The 25849-nt window shown below is 38.0% G+C and overlaps 1 protein-coding gene across 5 annotated transcripts in view; it reads right to left on the reverse strand.

Moving 5' to 3' along the window:
• The window catches only part of col4a6 (collagen, type IV, alpha 6), a 133837-nt gene that overhangs the window by 19189 nt on the left and 88799 nt on the right, over positions 1–25849 (reverse strand). For 3 of the 5 annotated variants that reach the window (XM_044341333.1, XM_044341332.1, XM_044341330.1), the window contains exons 5-25: positions 20597–20731; positions 20267–20311; positions 19632–19751; positions 19460–19525; positions 17919–17954; positions 17643–17705; positions 17028–17063; positions 16857–16898; positions 10281–10373; positions 8973–9026; positions 8734–8796; positions 8491–8535; positions 8124–8177; positions 6727–6796; positions 6499–6609; positions 6159–6305; positions 5677–5727; positions 3918–4013; positions 2418–2575; positions 2137–2319; positions 1867–2050 (exon numbers count right to left, since the gene is read on the reverse strand). In XM_044341333.1, the coding sequence (XP_044197268.1) occupies positions 1867–2050; positions 2137–2319; positions 2418–2575; positions 3918–4013; positions 5677–5727; positions 6159–6305; positions 6499–6609; positions 6727–6796; positions 8124–8177; positions 8491–8535; positions 8734–8796; positions 8973–9026; positions 10281–10373; positions 16857–16898; positions 17028–17063; positions 17643–17705; positions 17919–17954; positions 19460–19525; positions 19632–19751; positions 20267–20311; positions 20597–20731 (1852 nt within the window). Of the gene's footprint in view, positions 1–1866; positions 2051–2136; positions 2320–2417; positions 2576–3917; positions 4014–5676; positions 5728–6158; positions 6306–6498; positions 6610–6726; positions 6797–8123; positions 8178–8490; positions 8536–8733; positions 8797–8972; positions 9027–10280; positions 10374–11784; positions 11875–16856; positions 16899–17027; positions 17064–17642; positions 17706–17918; positions 17955–19459; positions 19526–19631; positions 19752–20266; positions 20312–20596; positions 20732–25849 lie in introns of all 5 variants that reach the window. The other 2 variants (XM_044341331.1, XM_044341335.1) reach the window with 2 other exon arrangements.

The following is a 25849-nucleotide window of genomic DNA, read 5'->3' on the forward strand; positions in this document are numbered from 1 at the left end:
GAGAGAGACAGAGAGAGAGAGAGAGAGAGAGAGAGGTAGAAGATGGCAGCATACAAAGCCAGTCAGGGTCATTTGCATGCGCCAATCAAGCAATTAAATCTTTTTTTGTTTTATCATCAAACAAATATCAGCAATCAGTTCCATTCAATTACTTCAAGGCTCATTCAGTTAAGGCAAAAGCATATTAAAATGCTTGCTTTAATGTAAAAGTGCTTAAAAACAGGTTATTCCACTCAACGAGAGGAGAGAGAGAGACAAACACTTATCAAAAGTGACAAAAGTGATATAAGAAAGAAAAATCTCTCCTCAATCTCTCTCAGCTCCTGTGAGTGACAATAACCTTCATATTAAGAGCAAAATGAATCAGTTGTTTAGCATTAGCATCACGGTATGAGAGCACACATTCATACTTGGCCAGCTGCTGCTGAGGACTTTGTGTCATTTAGTCTCAGAGAGGAAGAAGAGAATCATGTTTTTAGGAGACTGCTGGTGTCATTTAGAGTCAGAGCCCAGAGTTTACATTTTGTTAAATTACTTTTTTTTTTGTTTTAATCGTCTTTTAATCGTTGTGCTTTTTTACAAACTTGACATTGGCTTTTGTTCCAGCTAATAAAGATGCAAAAAACATGGACTTATAAGATATGAATAGTACAATGTGATGGTGTCTTTTTTTCTAGGGCTGCAGCTAATGATTATTTTCATGATCGATTAATCTGCTGATTATTTTCTCATTTAATTGTTTAGAAATATGAAATTAAATGTTAAAAAAATTGTGAAAAAATGGCATTCATGGCTTGTTTTATCTGACTATCCGTTAGGATATTCAATTAACTGTCAAATAAAATGGAAAAACAGCAAATTTTCACATTTGAGAAGCTGGAACCCTCAAATTTTTGGCATTTTTGCGTAAAAAAAGACTAAAACATTTTTATACAATTATCAAAATAGTTGCTGATGAATTTTCTGGCGATCAACTGATCAATTAATTGTTGCAGCTCTAATTTTTTCAAATTAATCCAGATGTCATTTTATTGCCTAAAATGTTGGAATCTACTTTTTTAAACAACACTCTGCTGCATAGGTTTTTGTAGTGAAAGCTATTTTTCAAGAAGAAAAACCAGAAAAAGAATTTCTGATATTTTAAACTCTGCTGACTGTGAACGGACACTGACAGGACAAATGTAAACAAGTGAGGCTGAAAAAACACCAGCATCCTCCTTTAAAAGACCGAACCAAAATCAGGAATTATTCACTGCTTTGTGAATCATTTTTGTGACTGACGTTGCCAAAATAAAACCTCCTCTGAGACTAAAGAAGCACAGTAGCTGTTGCGCAATCAGCAAATAAAGTCTCATCATTGTGCATCAATCAGTCAACTAATGAAGCAGTTTATGGATTATAGATTATAGAAGAAGTGTATAAGCACATTAATGGAGACCATTAATCATGTAGTTAACAGTATGCGGCTGCAGCCGAGGCATGAAGGGCAGGAAGCTGCTTTGGTAGAGAAAATCTAACGAGAGCCATGTTGTCCCTTCAGGTCCTGGGGAGCTGGGGAACCAGGAGCTGTTTGTCCCCAGAGATGGCTTCTAATGGTTTAAGGTGTTAGGATGAGGTTGCTATGGCAACTACAGTACATGGAGGATGGACAGTGATGGGATGAGATGGATGTATGGTTGTGGGGTCACCCTGTGGGGAGAATACAGTATAACATACACACACACACACACACACACACACACACACACACACACTTTCTCACTTATTTTCTCTCTCTCTCAACGTCACACACACAAACACACACACACACACACACACACACCTCCTTTCTTTACTTCTGACGCTCCTTCACTTGTCATCACTTACCTCTTGGTCCGGGCAAACCTGGTGCCCCTGGCAACCCTGCTATACCAGGCTCTCCAGGCTCTCCACGAAAGCCGGGCGTTCCGACGTAACCTGCACCACCCTCACCGGGGCCTCCAGGACGACCCTTCGCCCCTGGGAACCCCGGGAAACCTTTCTCCCCGACTGTGCCGTAGCCAGCATCACCCTGGAGAGGAGAGGAGATGTTAAAGTGATACTTGTTTTTATTCCTTGCCAAAACCTACTTTTGATTCTGACTGTTAAAGTACTCACTGGGGGTCCAGGAGTTCCAGGGAAGCCAGGCAGTCCATCTCTGCCAGGTTTTCCAGTTTCACCCGTAGGTCCTCTGGGTCCAGTAGATCCGAGCTCTCCCTTCACTCCCAAACCCAAGTTGGGGTAGTAAGACGTCCCCTTTTCTCCTTTACGGCCGTAGGTGCCACTAGGACCAGGACGACCCTGCAGAAGGACAACAGATGGTATAAATGAAATGTTCATTGTTAAATATTCACTGGATTCAGCTATGAAAGCTGTGTGTGAGTGAAGACTTTACTTACAGGAGGTCCCTGAACACCGTTAAAGCCGGGGGATCCAGTGTCACCAATTTCACCTTTTCGTCCAGGGAAACCAGGGCTGCCATCGGCTCCTGGAGAACCAGGTAACCCTTGGTACCCTGAGGTGCCTCCTCCACGACAGGCACAGTCACCGGGAGCCCCTAGAGGACAGAGGGATGGAGATTAGAGGAGAGGAAAAGTATAATCATAGCGGGAGAATATTAGTGGAAAGAATCATGGAGCTTGTTCTTAAGACAAAATTGTGATTATTTGTACGTAAAATGTTTCCAACATTCATACAATTTGTTACAAAACACTGACTGTGTAGACTCATCCAGGACCAAACCACAGATATAACTAAGACATCACATTTATTTTTGTTGTTATTTGACAGAAATTGTAATTTTTCGGGACAAAAGAACAGAGCTGTCATTTTTTTTTGCAGGAAACAAAGCTGCAGCTAACACTAAGGATACCCAGTTAATGTCCTCAGTATGACTTTATACCAAAAGCTTGTTAAAAGTCTCTAAATTTGACACTTTTTTTGGGCAACTTTGCATTTGTTTTTTACAATGTTGACACAGTATGTCGCAATTGACTCACATATAAATGTAAACAGAGGGGAAAAATGAAAAAAAAAGTCTATTTAAAAAAAAAGAAGGAAAAATCCAAATTAATAAAAAAAATTGCATTGAGGTGTTGTGTCTGGGGGGGATTGTTATAAAAATTAGAATTATACTGTGATAAGATGTCTTAAAACCTTACTATGTGTGTGTTCTTGTTTTTACATGTCATGATGAATGTTCCTGTTATGCTCTGCAAAGTTGTAGAAACAGCAAACGCAGCAGCTAAGATTAACAACGGGAGGCCAGTGCATATGTTAGAGGAAGTCAGGAGCGAATAAAGGTCAGAGACAGGTCAGAAGGGAGTCATCTTGATCAAAGGATCTACAGCTGGCCACCAATCAGAGAAATGAGAAAATGTCATGACGTCATCTGTGGAATATGTCTGTAAACATTAGGAGGAAGCTGAGACGCCCATTTGTAAGGTTATAAACCAACTGTGAATGCTCCAAGACGAGTCTTTTTCTCTGTAACCCTGTTTGTGTGTTGCACTGTGAAACGCTCCTTCTTGCTCAAGAAAATAAAGTCAACTTAAACTTCGATACTTCAGATCCAGTCTCCATTATTTAAAGGTCATTAGGAAGAAATTCTTTTAACAGGGGACACTCATGACCGCAACATTTCTAAATGTGTAGCTGCAGCCACGGCGGGAAAATGGATGTGATTTTTAAAGTGATAGAACATTTTTATGATATCAACCACTGTGAGAATGCAACAGAGCGCAACGTGAGGAATTTAAGTTTTCAAGCAGCAATCATTGTTCCGAAAAAAAACAAAAACATGATTGAAACATCTGGAACTGTATTTTGGACTCTGAAGAAAGATCTTTTATTTTCTTTTAATCATAATTCAGACTGCATGTATGAGTATTTATGTGTACCTCTGGCCCCTGTGAGTCCTCTGTCACCCTGAGGTCCTCTGGAACCAGGCGACCCAGGCTGTCCAGGGTAACTAGTTCCTGTCCCTGTCGGACCACCTGTAAAGACACACATGAAATCAATTAGAGTTCAAAAAATTAAATTTGACAAATTAGAGTAAGTAGTCATTAGGAACAAAATATTATTCTGTGACTTTTTAGATTTCACACTGTTTGATTTGAGCTGAATTGCACTGACCGATTGTGGACATAATGTGGTCAACAACCAGAATAGAAACAAAATAAAAAATTGATTCCTGTTGTGCCCCTCTCTTGGAGGAATTCATTTTCTTATAATGTGCTTTTTCAGTAACCCAAATATTTAACCAGCACAGTGCAAGTGCAACTTGGTGTCACAGTGTGAAATCAGGGTTAGTTTGCTCTGTTTGGTTCATCAGATTTGATAGAAGATTTGAGCTGCTGCTGCAAGATGACAGATGCTTATCTTTTTTTTTAAAAAAAGCATTAAATTGGTTATATCTTATTGAAATATAAACAGCATTGTACTAGTTAGCATGAACCAATTCGGTGATTTTACATTGACTGTAGTGGCTAAGAGATACTTGCCACATAAGCAGCATGTATAGTGTGTTGCAGTTTGGCACCAACACAACATAAAAATACAAGGAAAGACATTCATTTAATGTGTCATATGTAGACATTTATTTGGTTTCTGTTATGTAATTATAGAAAACAGGGAAAATTAGATATTTCCTGCGTATGATGCAAGTACATGTTCATGATGAACTGAAAGAAAAAGATTTTGTGGGACTATATTAGACTTCCTGTCACGTTATGTCTCCATTTTTCTTGCAACAATCATAAAGTCTTCCTTTGCTTGATGTGTTTGTGTCAAAAAAGAAGAAAAATCCCGGTTGTAAAGGCTGCTGCCATGCATTAATGTCCATGTAAAATCAGTGAATTACGCTCACAGGCGACACCTTGTGGCCAAAGATGAGAAAAGCAGCTTGGAGCAGAGAGGAAGCTTACAGCTGCGTTCTTCTCAGCTATACTTACCACCGCGCCCTGCACAGAGTACAGCGTAAAGAAGAGCGTTTTGGCAGTTAAGATACTGCTTGCTGAAAGTTGAGTTTGTTGTTTTGATTTTCGCTTTGGCAGGCTGAATATTGCCATGGCAACCATAGCAATATGGCTGCCTTTAGGGCAGTGGTTCCCAACCTTTTTGCCCTGTAACCCCTTAAAATAAAGCAACGTCTACCTGGGACCCCTTGTCAGATGTTGCATTGTCTACCAGTTAAATTACCAATTATTGTCTTGAGTCATTGGTTAACTGTTTTGTCCATAAAATGTCAGAAAATAATTAAATATATCCGTTAATGTTCCCCACAGGCCAAGGTTACATTTTCAAATGTCTAGTTTTGTCTGACTAACAGCCCAAAACTAAAAGATTTTCAGTTTATCATCAATTTTGATAAAGAAAAGCAATAAATCATCACATTTGAGAAGCTGAAACCAGCTTATTTTTTTTTTTACATTTTTGCTTAAAAAATGACTAAAACAATTATTCACTTATCAAAATAGTTGCTGATTAATCTTCTGTCTAGAAGAAAATCTTCAGCTCTAGAAAGATGACTTATTTTGTTTAATTTGAATAACTTTTAGAGGCTTGAGGAGTTAAAATAAAGAAATCCAGCGACCCCTTGTGGGGGTCCTGACCCCCAGGTTGGGAACCACTGCTTTAGGATACCTGCATTTTACTGGCCTTTAGGCCCGATGGACCCATCAGGATAGATGACGCAGGGTTCGGACAATCCTTGGAGGACAGTAAAAATCCATTTTTATATTGACAGATCTTTTATGCGAACTGCAGCTCTGTGCCAGACTGATTAAGATACTGTATCCTTATCTAGAAATTTCTGATTTTTGCATAATTTTATTCATAAAAATAAGAACAAACTTTGTCATTTTTAGCTTGTTTCATACAGTGAATCCATCTCAAAGTCCTGAAAACATAAACCACAGTTAAAATTAAAAACATGTTTAAAAAAAGACAAGAACAGAAGTTTAAAATAGTAATTATAATGATCATTTTTTTACATACATAGCTATAATGCAGTCGCCCTTTATGGATTTTTAACTTCTCATCTCATCTCCCAAATAAGCCACGTCAATCGTTATCACAACCCCCCTCCCTATGGTGGAAGGACCAGAGACCTTTTTTAGTCAGATTCTGCATCAACATACCAAAAGGGCCAGGAGGTCCACGAGGGCCGGGGGATCCAGGGAGTCCTGGGGAGCCTGGGATTCCTTCGGAGCCATAGCCAGGTATGCCAGGGTTACCTTTCTCTCCCTTTGGGCCTGGGGTCCCTGGAAAACCTTGAGAGCCGGCACCTACACATGTGGCATTAGGAGAGAGAAGAAGATTGATCGATAGAGAAGTTGATTAAATTGATATGTTACTGTAAAAATAAACTCATTTCATTGCTTTGGACTTTTATTAGTGCAGTTTATATATGATTTGTGGATCCCTAAATGAAAAAAATAAATTTCAAACAGTTGCAACAACTTTGTGACATCGCATCACCTGAACCATAACCACCAATTCCTGGTCGACCTGGTGGCCCTTGGAACCCTTGAGCTCCTTGGTCACCAGGAGCACCAGGCAGACCATTCAGACCTGGGTCACCTGGTGATCCTACAGCCAATCAGAGAAAGGGTGGTCAACACAGGAACATATTGAATAATGACTCACAATCGACTTGTGATTAAGTCATAAAATTATTAGTTTGAATTGTGTGTGTTTGTGTCTCACCTTGAACAGAAGTGCCCAGACCAGTAACGTAAGCAGGAGGTCCTGGGACTCCGGGGTCTCCCTGCTCTCCCTAATAGACACGCACAGTTCAGGACAAAATATCACAGCAAAGAGATATAAACTATTTAGATTTAACTAAATCCCATGTGATAAAATTATGCTAACTGAAAGTAATCCAGTTTTACTTATTTGTTGTTTTGACAGTTTGTTATTATGCGTACTGATCTACCTTAAAGGAATATACTTCAACATTTTGGGAAATGACGCTATGTTTATTTGTTTTCTTGCCTTGCGTTAAATGAGAGTATTGACAACTCTCTCATGTTTTTATGGTAAATATGAAACTACAGCCAGCAGAAAGTTAGCTTAGCCTAAAGCTTAGCATAAAGACTGGTAACAGGGGGAAACAGCTAGCCTGGCTCTGTACACACTAGGTAACAAAATCCACCTACCAACACCTCTAAAGCTCACTAATAACTTAGCACTTACTTAGCATTTTGTTCATTTAATCACAACAAAAACTGAAGAGTAAAAACAACATGTTGTAGTTTTATGGAACCGGTTATCATTTTGTTACTGATAAGCTAAAGTTAAGATAATTAGGTAGCTGCTGTCTGTAGATTGATCCTCTCATTTATATCTCTTGGCAAGAAAACATATTTCTCACAATGTCAGACTTTTCCTTTAGACCTATTTGCACCTCAGAAGCATGAAATTGAGTCATTACCAGTTCACAGCATCATTCTACATAACACAAATATCTTGTATAACAGTAAAGTGAAATTTTCTTCATTTTCTTCCCTGAAGAAAACAAACTTTGGTAAAATTCATTCAAGAAACACTGGCACCATCTGCTTGTGGAACAAGGGGATGGCAAGAAAACACATAAACTATAAACCATACCTTAACCATACTACTGTACATATAAGCAGGTTTGTAGTATGAATGAAGTGTGTTCATCCTCGAACAATGACAAACTAAAGTGTACTAACAGTCAGTTAAAAAGTTTGAGTGTGCTAGTGATTGACACTATTGTCCCACAATGCAATGCACAAAGTTTAATGGAGGAAAACATGGAAAACATAAAACTAATGAAACACCTCAAACAAAAAGAAAATAAACAAGAAAAATACATTTTGTTGAACAGACCTTTCTTTCTTTTGTTATATTTAATTGGCAGTGACAGTCAATTCAAAGTTTGACTGACACCTGATGCCAAAAGTATTGTATCAGTATAAAAGTGTTAGTATAAAACTATTAGGTATGTTGATTACTTGTATACTAATTGCAATATATACATACTGTTAAGATTAGTACTATATAGTGCATACTACAGTACAGCAAACTCTACAATGACAGGCCGCCTACGCAACCACATACAAACGCTGTCCTTTTACCTTGGCTCCAGGGTATCCTTGTTGCCCGGAGTAACCTGAATCACCTCTGTATCCCTGTGTCAGAATAAATGTTTGAATTACTCTGCATTTACTGTACAAATGACGAGGCTGTTGATAACGCACTATGTGTGCCAATTTAGGAAAATAATGGATGAGGTAAAGCCGGAGGAAAGCTTTCTGCGTCATGGCCGTCTTCCTCATCCATTATTTCATAGATCACCATTGATAAAAAGTGTGCAAAACAAAATTATCATCATATTCTTAAAATAGTTTTTTTAAAAATAGAATATATACAAGAGGTGGCAAACTGGTCTGCACCTCTCCGTGAGTGTGTTTGCAAGGTTAGAGAAGGTATTGAAAAGCTTACCTGTTGTCCTGGTGCGCCAGGAGGTCCGTTAAAACCTGGAGCGCCCTGTTTGGTGAAATTACAGAACACATCCACCACAGAGGAAGAGAAAAAGATCAGAGATGACCATAAAGGAAGACAGGAAACCATACTTATTAGTGTACTGTGTGTCACAACAGACGAAGAACAAAAACAAATACTCCTGAATACAAGACAATAGAAAATGTAATTGTATTCATGACTAAAAAAGCCATTAGCTCGTACTCTTGCTCCTGGGTATCCAGGAATGCCCTTCTCTCCATATTCACCGGGATAGCCAAAAGGTCCCTGAAATCAAGAAAAACATGTTATTAACATTATCTTAAACCAGATTTTCTCTCATTGATGTTTCAACAAAGTTTCTGTTTGCTATGGAACTTTCACAAAAAACCATCCGTATTTCTAGCTGCTTGTAAAAACTTACTGAAAACTGATGGTTCTGGAAAACAAACAAAAACACTTACAGGTGGGCCAGGATTGCCAGGGTACCCAGGGATTCCCTTACGTCCAGGTTCACCCTTTTAAAGAGAGACAGAGAGAGAGAGTGGGAGAGAGACAACAAAGGTGAATTTGTGAAGGCGTCAATTAATGTTCTTACATTATCTCACGTGCTCTTTAAATGTGAACTTACCTTTATAAGTCCACGCAAATAATAAAAGAAAGAGGAAAACAACAAAAAATGCCCAGCTGATATAGGACTTAATTGTTTTAAACTGGCCTAGAGGATGAGGGGAATAAAATGTGGCTCATGGCGACGATGAAATGGATTCTGGGATAAGTGGACAGGCTCTGTCCCCACCCAGCCCCTGAGAGGATGCACTGTGCTGGGCTTGAAATCCAGGTTGGATGATCCAGATTATTCTCGTCTCGATGGTTAGCAACAAGAGGATCGAGTGCTGCTTCTAATATTCACTCTGCCAAATCATACAGTATTAACTTCAACTGTATCCACTTCTTTTTAAAGGGAACCTGATCTTTGCCGCTGGATTTTAGTTTATATCTCTGCAAAGTGTACAGAGAGGCACCTTGCAGAAACCTGAAAACTTGACCTTGAGATAAGTAATAGATCACAGTGAACATCACCACCTTTATGTTTTTGTTTTTTGTCAAAGTTACAATTAAATGAATTATCTGTTCCATGAAATCCTACTCACAAGACAATCATTAAAGATGGCGTTAAAAGGATTCAACAAATGATAATTTGGTTGTTTCTTGGATTAAAAAGTCTTGCTCTTTTGCAGAAAACACTCAAATGTTGGATATTTAAGTGTCCATAAATGTACTAAAGAAATAATTTTCTGAAACAGTTACCGATGGCAACTGTTTGCTATTAAACACCAAGTTTTATAAAAAGTTCTACTAAGTTTTAATGTTCACCGTGATGGATTATCTGTTGCCAGTACAGTAAATTTCGAGTCCCTGCTGGTTGACTTTCATATTGTTCTGTCTGGAGGGTAGAAAATCATTAGCATCCATAAGAATAATTCACTAGTGATGCAAAGAAGCCAGAATTTATAGTTAATAATGTGTTAGGTGCATTTACAAATTTGCATAGTGGACACTTAATTTGCCATATTGTATAAAATATTGTTGTACGATATCTAAAAATTGACCCTAGCAGACATAAATATAGGCCTATATAGCATTTTCATTACCAAGAGAAGTTTATAAAGGACAGGTAGGGCGTTCAAGGACACACGATGCTCTCTGACAGCATACGTTATCCTGCCTGGCATTAGAAACTATGAGAGAAGTTTCGTTTTCCAACAAACCTGGAATCCTTTGTCTCCTTTGGGAAAACCCACAAACTCCACAACGCCATTGATCATTGGCTGGCCGGGGTCACCGGGCAAGCCCACGTCGCCCTGGATGCCGTAACCAAGGAAGAGAGAGTTTACTACGAGGCGCCAGGGAGGAGGCAGAGCGAGGAGGGAGGACGAGGGGTTTCGAGGAGGAAGGGGAAAGGCGGTGGGAAGTGCGGCAGAGCTTTGGGGCGTTTGGGGGACTGTTGACTGAAGGATGGGCTCCGTGTGACAGTGGATGAGGCCTCTGGAGGGGTTGTTGTGCACAGAGTGAGGGGAGGAGTGAGGAGCTTTTGGAGTGTTAATGAGAGGCTGGTCTTTGAAATCAGTATAAAGTATAATGCTAGATGTGAAAGGTGGCAGATTGGAGTTTTAGTTACCACAAATTTCTCATAGACTGATGGTCTCTGGAGGCAGAAATTACCTCATTGGTTGATCCAAAGGTCTAGTTTTAGCAGAGTAAGAACTGATCAAACTTAACATTGTACAAGCTTCAGTATAATGTCAAATAATGGAGGATTAAGCCACTTAAATCCTCATGTTCCCAATATTTCTCTTAAAAATGTACTTGTAGTTTAAAAGTTATATAAACTTTTCAAAAATGTGCATTTGCTTGTCTCAGTGTGTCTATTAAAGGATACGTTCACAACCTTTCAAGTCTGTCTTAAAACAGTAAGATGCCCCTATGAACATTGAAACAGGTTTTCCTTGTTGTAATCATTCCTCCTGTTCATACTGACCATTAGAGGATCCCTTCATAATGCGCTTACAGAATCCACAGTCATTGTTTTGAGCAAAAATGTATTTGCTTCAGCCGTCTGAGTTAGTCAAATGAAGTGGATATCTGTCACATCTACAGTCTTTTTTAGCATCAAATTCCCTCTTTGTGTTCATTTATGGCAAGAAAAACATGTGTCAGTGTTCATTTGGGCACCTGACTGTTGTTTTAAGACATACTTGAAAAATTGTGAACCCGTCCTTTAAAGCTAAGATATATCATACTTGAAAGTAAAATCCAATTTCCAACAGCATGACTGCATCATTACATCAATAAGAAAATTCTGTGGGCAGTTCAGTGGAGCAGAAAACATTAGCTCAACAGTTAAGTTTAATTTCTGCCTCCAGAACAACTCTGTCTTTAGCGATTGTTGTATAACAAACTCCAACCTGCCATGAAAAAGACGTACTGATGCTCCCTTGGTGGATTTTAAAGTCCAGACCAACCTCTCCTCCTTCGACTCCTCCCTTTCTACACCAGCATGTCCTCCCCTCCATGGCCGTAAAGTTTGCTGCAATCATTGCTCCTCTTCCTCTTTTAACCTTTTGTTTCTAAAGTCTACTGCCTGCTGTGTGGATTTAGGGATATCATTTTTGTAATCAAACCCCACCACATCCACATGTGGTATGTTTGCGAGTGTGTGTGTGTCGTGGAAGCGCTACAACCTCAGCTCCTTCCCTTCTCTTGCTGTGTTACCTTATCTCCTTTGTAGATAGTGAGAGTTTGTTCGCTTCTTAGCGACCCGTCGCCGGGAGTACCACTGGGTCCGGGAAGACCCACGTCGCCCTGGAGTCCGAAATACACACAACATACCGTTAGCCAATCAGGAGAGGCGGAGGAGAGGAATGAGGTTGTGATGGAGGAGGAAAAGATGAGAGTGATGAAAAGAAGAGGAAGGGGCAGAGATGACAAAGGAGCAGCAAAAGATGAAAAATGAAGAAATAAAAAAATGTGAAGCAGAGAGATAGATAGATAGATAACCAAAAGTATGTGGACACTTGCACATTACAGCCATATGTGATTTTTAAACATCTTATTCCAAAACCATGGGTATTAATCTGCTGCTAAAACAGCCTCCAAAGGCTTTCCACAAGGTTTTGGAACCTGACCGCAGGTCCCGTCTGAACTATTCTCCTTCACCTGCTGCAGAACAAAAGTCCTTGGACTGCCTACAAGCGGTCCAAAAATGCTGCTGCAAAACCTTTGACTAAGTCTTCTGAAAGTGTCTTCATTCTTTACTGATCAATGTCAATGACTCTGATCATTGACATTGATCAGAGTCAAATTCAATATTTTTGAGAGCACTTTTAGAGTTCTGCCTCCGAGTCTCTGATCAGTGTTTCTGCCTCCCTCTATGCTCCAAACTATAGTAGTTTGTGCTCTTGAGGTTGCGGCTGCTAAAACTTAAGATTTAAGACCTGTGGACACATTTAACTGAAACTTTTGTTTAGTTTTGATTTCTTTTTACTCCTCTTATGTCTGTTGCTTTATTTTAAATTGTGAGGCACTTTGTGACATCAGCTTATGAAAGTTGCTATATAAAAAAACCTGCTTAACATCGTCTAAAACACCGACATATGAGACATCCTTTCCTACCCAATAGGCGTACAGTCACAATCAGTGTGCAGACCACACACATCATATAAGTCCAAAAAAATTGTAGATCATTTCTGCTTAAAAGGTAAGCAACAACAAGCAATACCTGGAATGCTGTAAAATGCTTCATTCTGAAAAACATTTCTCTGTATTGAATTTAGAAAAAGCACAACACAACTGATCCCTAATTGCCTCTTTACCAGGTTTGGGTCGTTGAATAAGTAGTCCCTCCAGTGGGTCTGGCTACAACCACAGACGCAGTGCAAATCTCCAGTCCAGACTCAATAAAATATGTATAGTGCCATGGAAACCAACACTGGATAAATAATTTATCGCAAAAACAATATAGTGAAGACATTATCAAGAAATACAGTCAAAGAATTATAATAATCATAAAGATATAAACACAATTACCGAAAAAAAAACAATCAGAAGTAAATACAATAGCAACAAAAGTTGTGATAAATCATGTAAACAATGTTGGTTTGCATGATACAACAGCTCCAGACCAAGAGGGGTGTCCCCATACTTTTGGCCATATAGTGTAGACAGATAGATTGATAGATGTGAGATGCTGTTGAAAGCTCCAGGAAAAAAAAAAAGCCTTATTAGTAGACCTTAAATTAACAGTTTTCAAGGTTCACGCTTAAAAGGAGAAGCGATACAGAAAATAAAATTCAAAAAAGAGAATAAAAAAATGGAGGGAAGAGCAGTAAATGCATGTGTGGAGGAACAAAATGAGGAAAGATGAGGAGACTCAAGGAGGAGAGGGAGAGAGAGAGAAAGATAGAAGGAGAGAAAAAGAGAAGAGAGAGCGCAGAGATACTTTATCTTGAGTTTCTAATCATTTAAAAAAAAAAATTTAGAGCCCCTCTTTTCACGGGGCTAAAACAGAACTATTTTAATTTCATCCTACAAAAATGTATTTCAACAGGCTAAAAAGTAAATCCAGCTGTTCCCACATTCAGCGCAACCCTGAATCTGTCTAAACGTTCAGTGTTTGAGGGTTTGGTTGAGCATAACATGCATGCAGTTGTGTGTGAGGAAGATGACTGTTAGTACTCGTGTGTGATTGTTCAATTAAAATGGGTGGATGGATGGAGGGGTGAGGAGTCGAAGAGCAGGCTAATGAACTACAAATCCCAGAGTTCACCACCAGATGCCCAAATGTGTTCAAGGAGGGGGGGAGGAATTAGAGCAACACAGGAAGTAGGAGCAAGTGATTCCAGCACCCAGTCACAGGCCACAGATTGTCCTTCAAAAAAAAAAACAGCTCAGAAATTTGAACACGGTTGAAGTTTTAATAACTATTTTTTCTTATTGTTCACATTTTTTTGGTTTAAATTTTGGAGTTTTCATATTTAATAACATCAAATACTGCACAGTCAAGCCAAGATCTTACATGGCCTAACCAAAATCGGATGAGTTTCGCTTGAAAATTGTTACTTTTGAGACAATTTGACGGGGAAAAAAAAGGAACTTCACCGTGTAAAATCTCTGAACTGTCATTCAACAGTAAGGGAAACAAGCGTGTAATGCCACTGATCAACTCACAAACCATATTTAAAGCACACTATAAAATTTGAATCTGAGTGGGAAACAGTAGAAATGGCAAGAATTTGGATTGGGATTTAAATATGATTTGAAATGACACATAAAGTCAGAATCTGATGGGGAAATGTCTGCACATTTCAGCGAGTTTGAGACTTGTCTCAGTGGCAGCACAGATCATTTGAAAAGAACAAACCAGACTGAATCAAGTAGAGGTTCATGTGATCTTTTTATCATACAGGAAATGGATGCAACACACAGTTCAGTGTCAATCTGGGGATGGAGAGAGGAGGAGGAGGAGGAGGAGGAGGAGGATGGAGGGATGCAGGGATGGGTGGGGTTATAAGGAAGGAGGGGGAGGAAGGGGTAAATTAATGTGTTGGACGGAAGAAGTGTGGGTTGTCAAACCACCACCGAGAATTTAACATGCACAGCATTATGTCCAACCAATCCATTTATTACAAACAAACACATTCAAGCAGGCATGCAAACACACAGGAATGCATACATATCCACACGCATGCACACACATACACACTTTGGAGCCAGCTAGAGCACTCTAAGCCTGCTTTTTTTCATGAGCTAGTCTGTAGCTGATGTTTATGGAGATGACATGAGAGAAAGCGTAAAATCCACAATGTTTAACTCAAAAAGTTCAACGAATTTGATGCAAAGAGTCACAGAAAAATAAAAAGTTTGGACACTCTTAGAGAGCAAGGAGAAAAGGTACAGTATATTAAAATCTAATGGTTTAATGACCTCACATTGTCAATATACTTACAGTTTAATGTCTACAGAGTAGCAGGTATTCAGATTTAATGACGTGTGAAGTCAAAACAAAAGGTCGGCATTTCAAACCCAATTAAATAAAGGTTATAATAAAGCTTTTCTCCTTGCTCTGCCTATTAGAGTGCCTGAAGAGTGTTTTATTTTCTGTGATCAGTTTTTTTCAACTTCAAGGGAACCTTAATTGATTATCTGATTGAGCATTAGGTCTCTACATAAGGTCAATGGGGCAGAAACTTTGTGTTTTGTGCATTCAATGCAGAAATATGTCTGGAACTTGTTAGCCAAGCGTAGCTTAGCACAAAGACTGTAAGAAGGCAAAAGTAGCTAGCTAAATAGAAAGTTAAAACATCTTCCAACAAGCCCAAAACTGTCTAAAAAGCTAGGTTTTAAAGTAGAAATAAGGCATTCTTTGTGTGTGTTTTGTTCTTGATATTTTTTTCATTTATAAAAGAGCTAGACTACCTCTTTAATGTGTTTACATTATGTCTAGAACTTGTTAGCTTAGTGCACTGTGTTAGCACAATAACTATGAGAATACAAATGTTTCTAGCTAGCTAATTAGCTTAATAGCAAGCTAAAAACATCTTCCAACAAACCCAAACCTGTTTTAGAGTAAAAATAAGGCATTGTGTGCGTGTATATTTTGTTCTTTCTAATTTTTTCATTTATGAAGGAGCAAGACTACCTCATTCCTGCTTCCTGTCTTTGTGCTAAGCTAGCTAGTATCTAACATCCTGAATGCACACCTAGACAGGCCGATATATAACTGATATTGATTATTGGACTTTGGCCAAGATAGTAAACAAGTTTACTTCCCCAAAATGCCTGAACTTTTCTTTTACGCACAGTCTTGTGGATTTTACGCTCACTCTGGTGTTTAAATCACTCTCAAACTAGCACCTGAGATGATGTTATTGAGATAAAGTATCCTGAGTCTCACTCACAGTGGATTTACAGATTACGTGAATGTTTCTTTTCATCTGTCATTTTCAATAACTTTGCTTACATACTGTTCATATTCTGACATATTCAGTATGAATGGTCATTTTTGATCCGGCTTAAGTATTCCTTTATAATTAGATAATAATATATAATAAGATATATATAAGATATCTTGTCAGTCATTAATAAATGGGTGATTTTCTTTAGGTTTGACACTACTAATTTATAGAGAAAATATATTCACAATCACACTATATTATGATGTCATGTTATCCAAAACAAGAGAACATAATTATTTCTATTAATTTATTGTGGATACAACAACATTTGAATGGTAGGTTTCATTATTACCATTAAAACCATGATCAGCTGCACTAAAGTGAATCATTTTGAAATACTTACATTTTTTTTTATTCCAGGACCTCTTTAGGAAAATGTCATAAAATGTCAGACTTAAAGAATGTTATTTAAGGTGTTTTTATTGCTTTCAAATGTCAAAATGGGTCAAATTTGACCTGAACAGTATGTAAGGGTTAAATGCGTGTGGCTGACACAAACTGTCCAAATAACTTTGGTTTGTATTATAGTTATAGTGTCTAGACATTTTTATGTGCAAGCTATTTTTCTTCCCTGGTTATATTATCATGATGTGTGACAAGCTGAACTGTGTAACTGTTCTATCTTCTCTTGTTTATAGTGTAATTGATGGATAACTAAATAATTTTAAAAAAAACCTAAAACTAAACAAGAGAAAAGAACAACTTTCATTTAATTTTTCACAAACCTGCACTCACTATCAGTAACAGACCTTATGTGTGGAGATGTGCGTGTATTAATCTCTACAGACACATAAATTAGTCTCTATGACTTCTTCAGTTAGCGATGCGTACCTTGTCTCCTCTCTCGCCTTGATATCCGTCACTACGGCTCCCCTAAAAACAACAAGGGTTAACAAAAACGCACGTGGAGGAACAAGAGCAAAAATGTTTAAATGATAAAACTGAGGCAACACTTCTGTACATCCTCCATTTATTGCCTTTATATAATATCATTTTACTTACCATTAGCCCTGGGGGACCGGGAGGACCAGGTGGGCCCTAAACACAGACAATAGAGCTCAGTTTCAGATATAAAGCAACAAAATCAGATATAAGATTGAAAAATACATAAAAAGGAAATAATTAAATAATAATTAGATGGATAGACAGATTAGTATTTTGTTGTACATGTCAAAAAGTACTTTCTAATCTTCTAACAAACACAAAACTGCATATGCACCCTTTAACTTGCAATAAAAACAATATTTGTTGATTATTCGTTATATTCCTTATATATATGAATTATATAGATTTTAATAATGCAATGTGGCATAACACAAAATGTGACATAAAAGCTAAATTTATGTTGAAATACTATTATTGTACCAACACTTAAAAGCCTTAATGGGTAAATTAACACTAGTTTATGCAATAATAGAACATTTGGCACATATTTAACAGGTTTTGGTACATTTTCAACTAATTTACTGTAAAACTTTGCCAAAGTAATCTTGCAGTTATTACATTATCAGTTGCAACAAGCCACCTTCAGAAATGTAACAAATTACAGAAAATTTAATGTATTAAAACATAAAAATATAACTGGTAATATAACAGATATGTTTTTTTTTTACATACAGCGAATCCTTCAGGGCCTCTTGGACCAGGCAAACCAACTGGACCATCAGGACCTCTGATACCCTGCAGGGACACAACACAACCAGGTCAGAACAGATTTACAAATGTATATATCATTATTTTAACAAACGTGTTTTACTAACACTTAGTGGTAAACTAAGAAATAAAATCACAAATTCAATATATTTTGCATGTAAACTATAAGAAACAGTTAAGTGAAATAATAATAAAAAAAAAAAAATGTTGATCAATAAGTAGAAAAGGTAAAAATCTTACAGGCTCTCCGTCCAGTCCTCGGGGACCAGGTAAACTCTGAAAGAGAAAATTTGAAAAAAAGATTTGCTACAAAGGACTTAAACAAATGCCTCTAACGAGGTTCCACAATTCTCTACATTTCTTTTTTTAATAAAAGAAAACTTTATTTTTATGTATATTGTGAATCAGGATCTGCCTCAATATACAGACAATCATGCTGAAGGAGAAAACCTAGATTGTGTTTTAGAATATTTAGGCTTTGTATGAGATTTATGCCAAGTTTCATGTGAGCCTGACTCACCACCGACTTATGAGAATTAAATTTTTTCATGTAACAGTGGCACCACCTGCTGGCCACACGCTGTCAAAGTTTGCAGGCTGACACAGAGTTGATACACATTGTCATCTTCTTGTAAAATCCAGTCATACACAAAATAAATTAGTAACAAATCTTACGGAAAAAATATATTTTGAGGCCCATCTGAATATGTTCTGTACTTAATATGTTTGGAGATTGTCTGGCGTTTGAGTGGTGAAAAAGTGTTTTCTTAACACCCTCAAAAAGGCAAAATACATGCAGAAAAACCAGAGAAACAAAAGAATTTAACCTCTAATCTTCACAAGTTCTGGGAAACAAAGTTGACTGATTTCTGTTTATCTATCCACACCAAATCTAATACTTATTCCTTTCCTGATGACTTAACTTTCCATCAAATTTAATTAATTCTGCTGACAGGTTTTTGAGCTATCCTGCTACTTAACAGACCATATCAGACTGAAAACGTTATTTCCCTGGAGGAGCTTAAATGAAAAACAAACTTATTTTTCATACAATTAGATGGATAACTGTAGTCATTTTCAAATACATAGAAAAGAGGCTAAAGATCAAAGCTACATTTTATCAAATCAAAGGTCAATTCAACCATAAAGCAAATGAAAGCCCTAATAATTAGTATGTTTTTGCAAAGGACAATGTACAAAACGAACATGTCTACAAAATAATAACAAACTTATCTAATTCAAAAAGTAGAACTTCTCTGTAGGAATAATTTTGTTAGTAGGTTTCTAGGTGTGTATGTAAAGTATATGTACACTATCCACCGTATAGTGTTAATCTGTCGTGTATGATGGTATATCATTTTGCAGATATGTGACTATGTATACACATATATGTTCACATTTATATTATTTTTCCTTATTTGGAAAAAGTGAAAAAAGTAGAAGTTGATGTAGAATATTTGTTGAAATTGGTATCAACCTCAAACGGACTCCTTTAAAAGCGATCTCTGGTGGGGGGATGTAGAAGACGGGGTAGATGGGAGAAGAAGAAGAAGTGTAGAGAAGAAAAAGTGACTTGTAGGAACGGGAAGGAGTAAGAAAGAGGAACCTTTTTGGTTTTAAGGAAATCTTAATGCACTGAAAAGTTTTACTGACACTCATTACTTAAGATTAACATAATTTGATGCAATTTTTACCTCTCAAGTGCTGTAGTAGTGTTCACATAGCATCAGAAACAAGATGTGTATGTGTGTGTTAATTTAAATATGTGTGTAAGACCTTACCACGATCTCGTTATCCGACGTGATGTATCGAGCCTCTCCTTTCTGACCTTTTGGCCCAGTAGGCCCCTATTGGAGGAAACAACGCCATCATTACACACAGGATGATTGACACAGGATTTGAAAGATTTAAAATATATAAACTGAAAAAAGAAGAACTGAAGCTCATCCTCACAGCCAAACCAGGTGGTCCAGGTGGTCCTATCCCAAAGCCGGGATCTCCAGGTTCTCCTCTGGTCCCGTTACAACCGTCCAGTCCCGGTGCTCCTCTGCTACCGTCCTGACCAGGGTGACCCTACGGGGAGAAGGAGATTAAAAAAAATACTGGAATCATCTCAAAAAACTTTCCAACTGCAGATTATAATCGATCCAGGATCACAAATTCACACATTTACAATGAAAAATAAAATAAAATAAATATTAAATAGCCTCAAAAGATTCCTTAAAATGTCTCCATATCATAATTTCCTTTTATTTATGTTATCTTAAAAGGAATAACATATGACCATTGGTTATTTGGTGACTCCACTAATCTAGGAATTTAAACATATTCAGGTGTTTAAAAGATTTTAAACTGAAAATATAAAAACTATGACAACAATTTCTTTCTAAATTTTATTCAATGCAAGTAACACTGATTGTCCTACATGGTCAACCTAGTAAGACGACGCTTATAGATAGAAACCGGTTCGTAAAATCAGGGACGTGCAAATATTTAATCAGAGAAAAGAGGGACAGAAATATGGATACGGCCGTTTCTCTCTACTGTAAATGTGTTGGTGTGTGTCTTTTTGTTTCTGGTTTACTTACAGGTACTCCATCAGCTCCTTGGAACCCGGGCACTCCCATAGGTCCCTGTAGAAATTAATAATCCATTGTGTTAATTTGTAATCCAATTAAACAGCAGCACCTGGTGGTGAAACCATGTTACTGCAGACAGTTCTGATCGATATTGTGTGGATGATTTTCTATATGAAATACGTTAAAATCAAAATTTCCAGTTAAATAATTATTGTTTTTTTGTAAATGTTCATATAATAAGAAGGATGTTGTGCAGTACTGCAGCTGGTTCTCTGTCCTTTATTCCACTGTAAAAGTAAAATGTCAACCATGTTATTTCTTTTGATCTATAGCACCCACTTTGTCTCCTTTTGGCCCAGATGGTCCTCTCAGTCCAAGGTGGCCCTTCTCTCCTTTAGGCCCTGGAGACCCCAAAGACCCGCGAGGCCCCTCTGGCCCGCTCGGACCAACCTCACCGAGAGTCCCAGGACGACCCTGAGAGAAGAGAGGAGAAACGGTCACTTTGCAAGCTGAGAGCAGAGAACAGACAACATTCGAGGCCCCTGATGCACCAAACTGTACAGCCAATTTATTTGCTGTAAATCAAATGAATCCCTATTATAAAGGCCATCAAACACCAGTATAATCTCTGAAACACATTTTATTTTTTTCAACACCAAGTAATATTGTTGTAAGCAAGAGTGCTGTGTGTCATTTTATTTAAAAAATGAAAGGTACAACGGTGCAAAGTATTGTCAGTCCTTCAAATGAAGCATGAATACACAGTATTTATGTTGATTTTATGAAGATCTTTTATGAGAATCAACCTGATGAAGCCAAAGATAAGTTGAACGGGTGGCATCACCTATCCCAAAAGGGAAAATATGACCTTTGAAACGGTTCAAACACAGCAAAAGAAAAGGTAACATTTGATTTTAATGCCCCCTATATATGCAGCATATTGTAAACATTTAATAAATGGTTTTTAACACTATAGCAAATATAAGATCTTCTGAGTGTTTTTTGATGTATTTGTCACAACCTTTTACACCTCCTGATAAGTATCCGCAACTGGATGCTGATATATAAACAGGTAATGAATGACAATATAATGAAACACATTATTATTATTCTTAATAACAATTTAATATGAATTCCAAGTAAAGACATTTTGCTACTTGATGTGTTGACTCAATTATAAACTAATCCACTAGAAGATATAAAATTGTAGCATATTTTATGTCTTTGATAAATGTTTTATAGATTTTGAAGTTTGTACTTTGTGTTTCTATATTTGTTTAGTCTGCAGTTCTTAAAGTAGTATCTTCAGATTGTATTTATGAACTTTTCTGGATGATATCTTCAGGTTCAAGTTGAGCCCAACAGAAAGATGTCTTGGACGTTTTTGTGCTTTTATTGACGATTATTTTTAACTATGTCCGATTTGTGTTGTTGACAATCAAATTAAATGAAATGAAAACTCCTCACTATCCATAAGTATTGAGTAAAAAGGTAACATCCCTGCCATTACCATTAATAATAAATTTACCTATTTATCAGGTTATTTTTCATGTGCCAACATCCAACTCACGTCCTAAAATGATAGAGTTTGGCCATTTCGAATGACTGCAATCATAATTGAGCATTGTCTTCTTTTGTTTTACATCAAACAGTCACCGATCCCTTTCTGCACCTCACTGTCTTGCTCGAGAACGGCAATTTTTTACTGTTTGTCTCAGACATCTTGCTTATTTAAGTCTCTTATTGTTGAAGATGCGATCATCACAAGTATGCATATAATCCTCTTGTAAATCCCGTTATCAACCACTTTTGTCACTTCTCCCCACCTTTCATCAAAATCTTCAATTAAATACCATCATCTACCCGATGCGGGAGTTTACATGCGGTGATGGGGACACTTGCAAACAAATTGCTGGGGAAGCCATTTTGTCCTTGTGTAACAGATTTGGCGGGTGTGTTTACATGAGACAGGGACAAGCCGGGGCGGAAAAACCCAGCTATGGGGTTTCTCACATGATTGTGCCTCACAATCCCACATCTCAGATGTCTTAGATGGTGAAGTGCTTTACGTGGGCATGTAGTGGCATGTGGTCTCAGATGGTGGTCTGGAAGAGAAGCTGCTACTGTAGATTACTGTTTGAACATCACAGGTAAAATTAAGTTTTTGGGAAATAACTGATGATTTGGGAGTAAAAAGTACGTGTTAAAGAGCCCAAAATTCATTGTAAAGCTTTTATTTTTACACGAATGTACTTGTGCCGCAGGTGACAGGCTGCACTACCTATTTTCATCCACATGATGGCAGTAAAAAAACAACGAAGCAACATTAACAGGTGGGTTTGCACTGATTTAGAGCTGGATGAATGAACACGCCAGAGAAATCCCTCTCCTATGAGACTGGGCTCGTTAAGACAAACACACACTCACGACTTCAACTACTGACAACCTGCCATTAGCTCATATTTTAGGCAGTATAACAGGGTAAAGGAGAGAGAGGAGACGGATGGAGGGAGAAGAGGGCGGAGAGAGGGACAGATGTCTTGTGTTCGGGTCAAAAAGTCAGAGGATTTGTGCTGCAGAGCTGCACACTGAAATCTGGTTTATTATTGTGTAAATATAATATAACTTAAAACTACAAGGTGCTTACCTAACATGAAAATATATACAACGGTTTTTGAATGTTTGGGAAAGTGTGCATCATATCAGAAATTACAATATGAGCAAATTCTTTTCATTTCCGCCCCTATACGGAAATGTGCTCATAAATTAATTCACATAAATGTCACACAATAAAGTTAACTGGGAATGTAAACCAGTGCTGCAGATGTGCATTTAACATTTATGAGACATCTGTAGATTTATTTATACAGCTGAGATGCATGTGGATGCTTGCATGCATGTATATTGTGTTTGACTGCAGACTCGAGAGGATGTTTCATTGACTGCGCTGAACTTTTACGACGACATTCTTGTCTTAAACCCCTTAACATCGCACTTCACTTAACCTTACAGATTATTGAGTTATATACACTTAAATCAGAACTTATCAAAGGGGAATTAAAAGGGTCTTGATTCCTTAATGTTTAGTTTCCAAACCCAAAAGACAAACGTTAAAGTAACAGAAACGTATGAACACATTATTACATTGACACACCATAGACTGCGGTGCATGCATATAGGCCTATGCACAGAGGTTAAACACCCTTCATTACACACACAGTAAGATAAGGTTCGCACACCCCTCAATAGTTCAATGCACACACATACATACATAATACAGAAAGGAAGGTAATTTTCAATCCACACCTGGTCCTATTCATATATAACTGCTCTGCCTGCAGACACAAAACCATTTAAACCAGATCCGAGCTATCTCTGACATATCAAATTTCACAATTGGGGACATCAGGGACAATTTATAGCATCCGAACCATTTAGATACAAACTGACAGTCATACAAAAGTATACACTGACTCTTAAATGCCTTCTTGTGACTGTCTAAACTTTATGTTTTATCCTAGTATAAGGTAAAGCAGACTTGTTTGGCACCTAAGTGATTACCGTTTCTGTATCTGATATACATCGCCTAATGACTTCTCTCAAACGTGACTTAAACAAAATGCACTTAGAAGATGAAGACATGATAATATTATTAAATGGTGATGGTATAGGTGGATTTTGTCACCTTCAGATAGAGCTAGGCTAGCTGTTTCCCCCTGTTTCCAGTCTTTATGCTAAGCTAAGCTAAGCATCTCCTGGCTGTTGCTTCATATTTGTTGCACAGACATATTGATCTACTAATTTTTCCCAAAATGTTGAGCTATTCCGCTGAGTTCACAGTCAACCAGTTAACGTAAAGGGCATGCAAGAAGATACTACATTGTTCATTTCTCAAGAGGTTGTGATATGTAGTACAACAATCTAACGCTCAGTGACGTCTGACTTACACAGAACAGCTCTCCAGAGACCGAAAACGTGACTGCTCTTTGGAGTCTTTCTAAACAAACTTCCATTACTGTAATCTCCATAATGAAGGAACATGTCATAGCATGTTTTTAATAGTTTCAGAGGTCTACAGCACAGAGGAATAAGATATATCAGGCTTTGGATACACATACATTACTGGTTTGGCTCTGCATATGAGATTTGTTGAGAAATCACCAGCCATAACCTTTAACATAACGTCTCTGACTGCAGTGATGTCATTGAGATTAAATTCCTTTTCGTTTACTGCACTTGGCTTTTAGAAGTGACAATGATCCTGGATTAGCCTTGACCACACTGTGCGTCTGGTCGAGGTTGCAGCTCTGCTTCCAGCCCGCGGCCTCGGGGCAGGCGGTGTAATGACAGGGCTGTGCCAGGTAAAGGCGGCTTGCTGGAGCTGTCTGGCTCACAGCTCACACTCACACCTGGTTTCACCCAGGGAAAATATGCAGAGGTCCCACAGAGAGCCACTTTCTCTCACGCCTCACCTTCCCTCTGGCTCATTTTCTCCATCACTCTTTCTTTTTCAACTTTGTCACCATGACTTTTGTCTCCTGTATTGTTCCTGTCCTCTTTCTTTTTCACCATTCTGCCTCCCTCTACCTTCTATCTGCCTCTAACCTGTCTTCACCTCAGTTGTAATCACAGTAAAAGTGCCAAACCCCCCTATTAACTGTTTAGTAATGTCTGAAAATCCTTCTGGAACCTGCTCAGGTCTCTCAGGGTCATCTCCTCAAAAGGCAACGTCTGTCTAGTATCTATTTTTCAGGTCACATGGGTCACTTTCAGAGACTGCTGGGTATTCTGTCTGCTTTTTTATGTAGGAGGTGAGAGTTGAAGTGTTAGTTAAGGTGAAAAGATGGTTTCTTTGCCCTAATCATAGTTGACCTGCCAAATCATGCTCATATTTACATCTACAAGAGTACAGATGTTGATGTCCAGCATCCTAAAAGAAAGACAAATTTAAAAAATACAAAACATGCATGCAAATAATAGACTATTCCAAACTTTTGAAAAGCTATTAAATTTTAGTGGCAACTTAAATTCAGTCTGTAGAGAGTCTCTTTGAGGATCAGCTGGAAGTGAGTGTCTTTGAGTTTTTGAAAGAGGAAGTGAGTGAGTGTGTTTCCGAGGGTTTCTGTTTATTCCCAAACATGGCATGGAATTAAAAAATGCAGTGGAGAAGAAGATCACAGAGAGCGAGGAGGGAAGAGTGGAGAGTAGAGATAAAAGGGAAGGGATGAAAGGGAACAAAAAAAGGGGAAAAACACAGAATACCAATAAAGATCAAATGAGAGCTCTGTTAAATGACAATCACACGATTTAGAAACTCAGTAAATTTAGATTGGACGATGAGGCTGCTCTGAAAATGACCACTAGGTGGCAATCTTCCACCCAGGTTGTCAATGTACCTCTGTATTTGAGTTTTCAGCTCATTGTTTAGCTGTCTGGCTGCAACTTCACTGTTTTGGTTCATTCTCAGTGCTTTCATAGTGTCATTTTTGGCCGCAGCAGGCAGCTGTTTGCAGAGAAAATGCACTAAAAACCCCAATGTACACTACCTGCTCAGCACCAAACGGCAAACAGACAAAGTTAGCTGTAGACTAG

This window comes from Thunnus albacares, chromosome 22 (genome assembly GCF_914725855.1).
Source record: "Thunnus albacares chromosome 22, fThuAlb1.1, whole genome shotgun sequence".
In the NCBI taxonomy this organism is placed as follows: Eukaryota; Metazoa; Chordata; class Actinopteri; order Scombriformes; family Scombridae; genus Thunnus; species Thunnus albacares.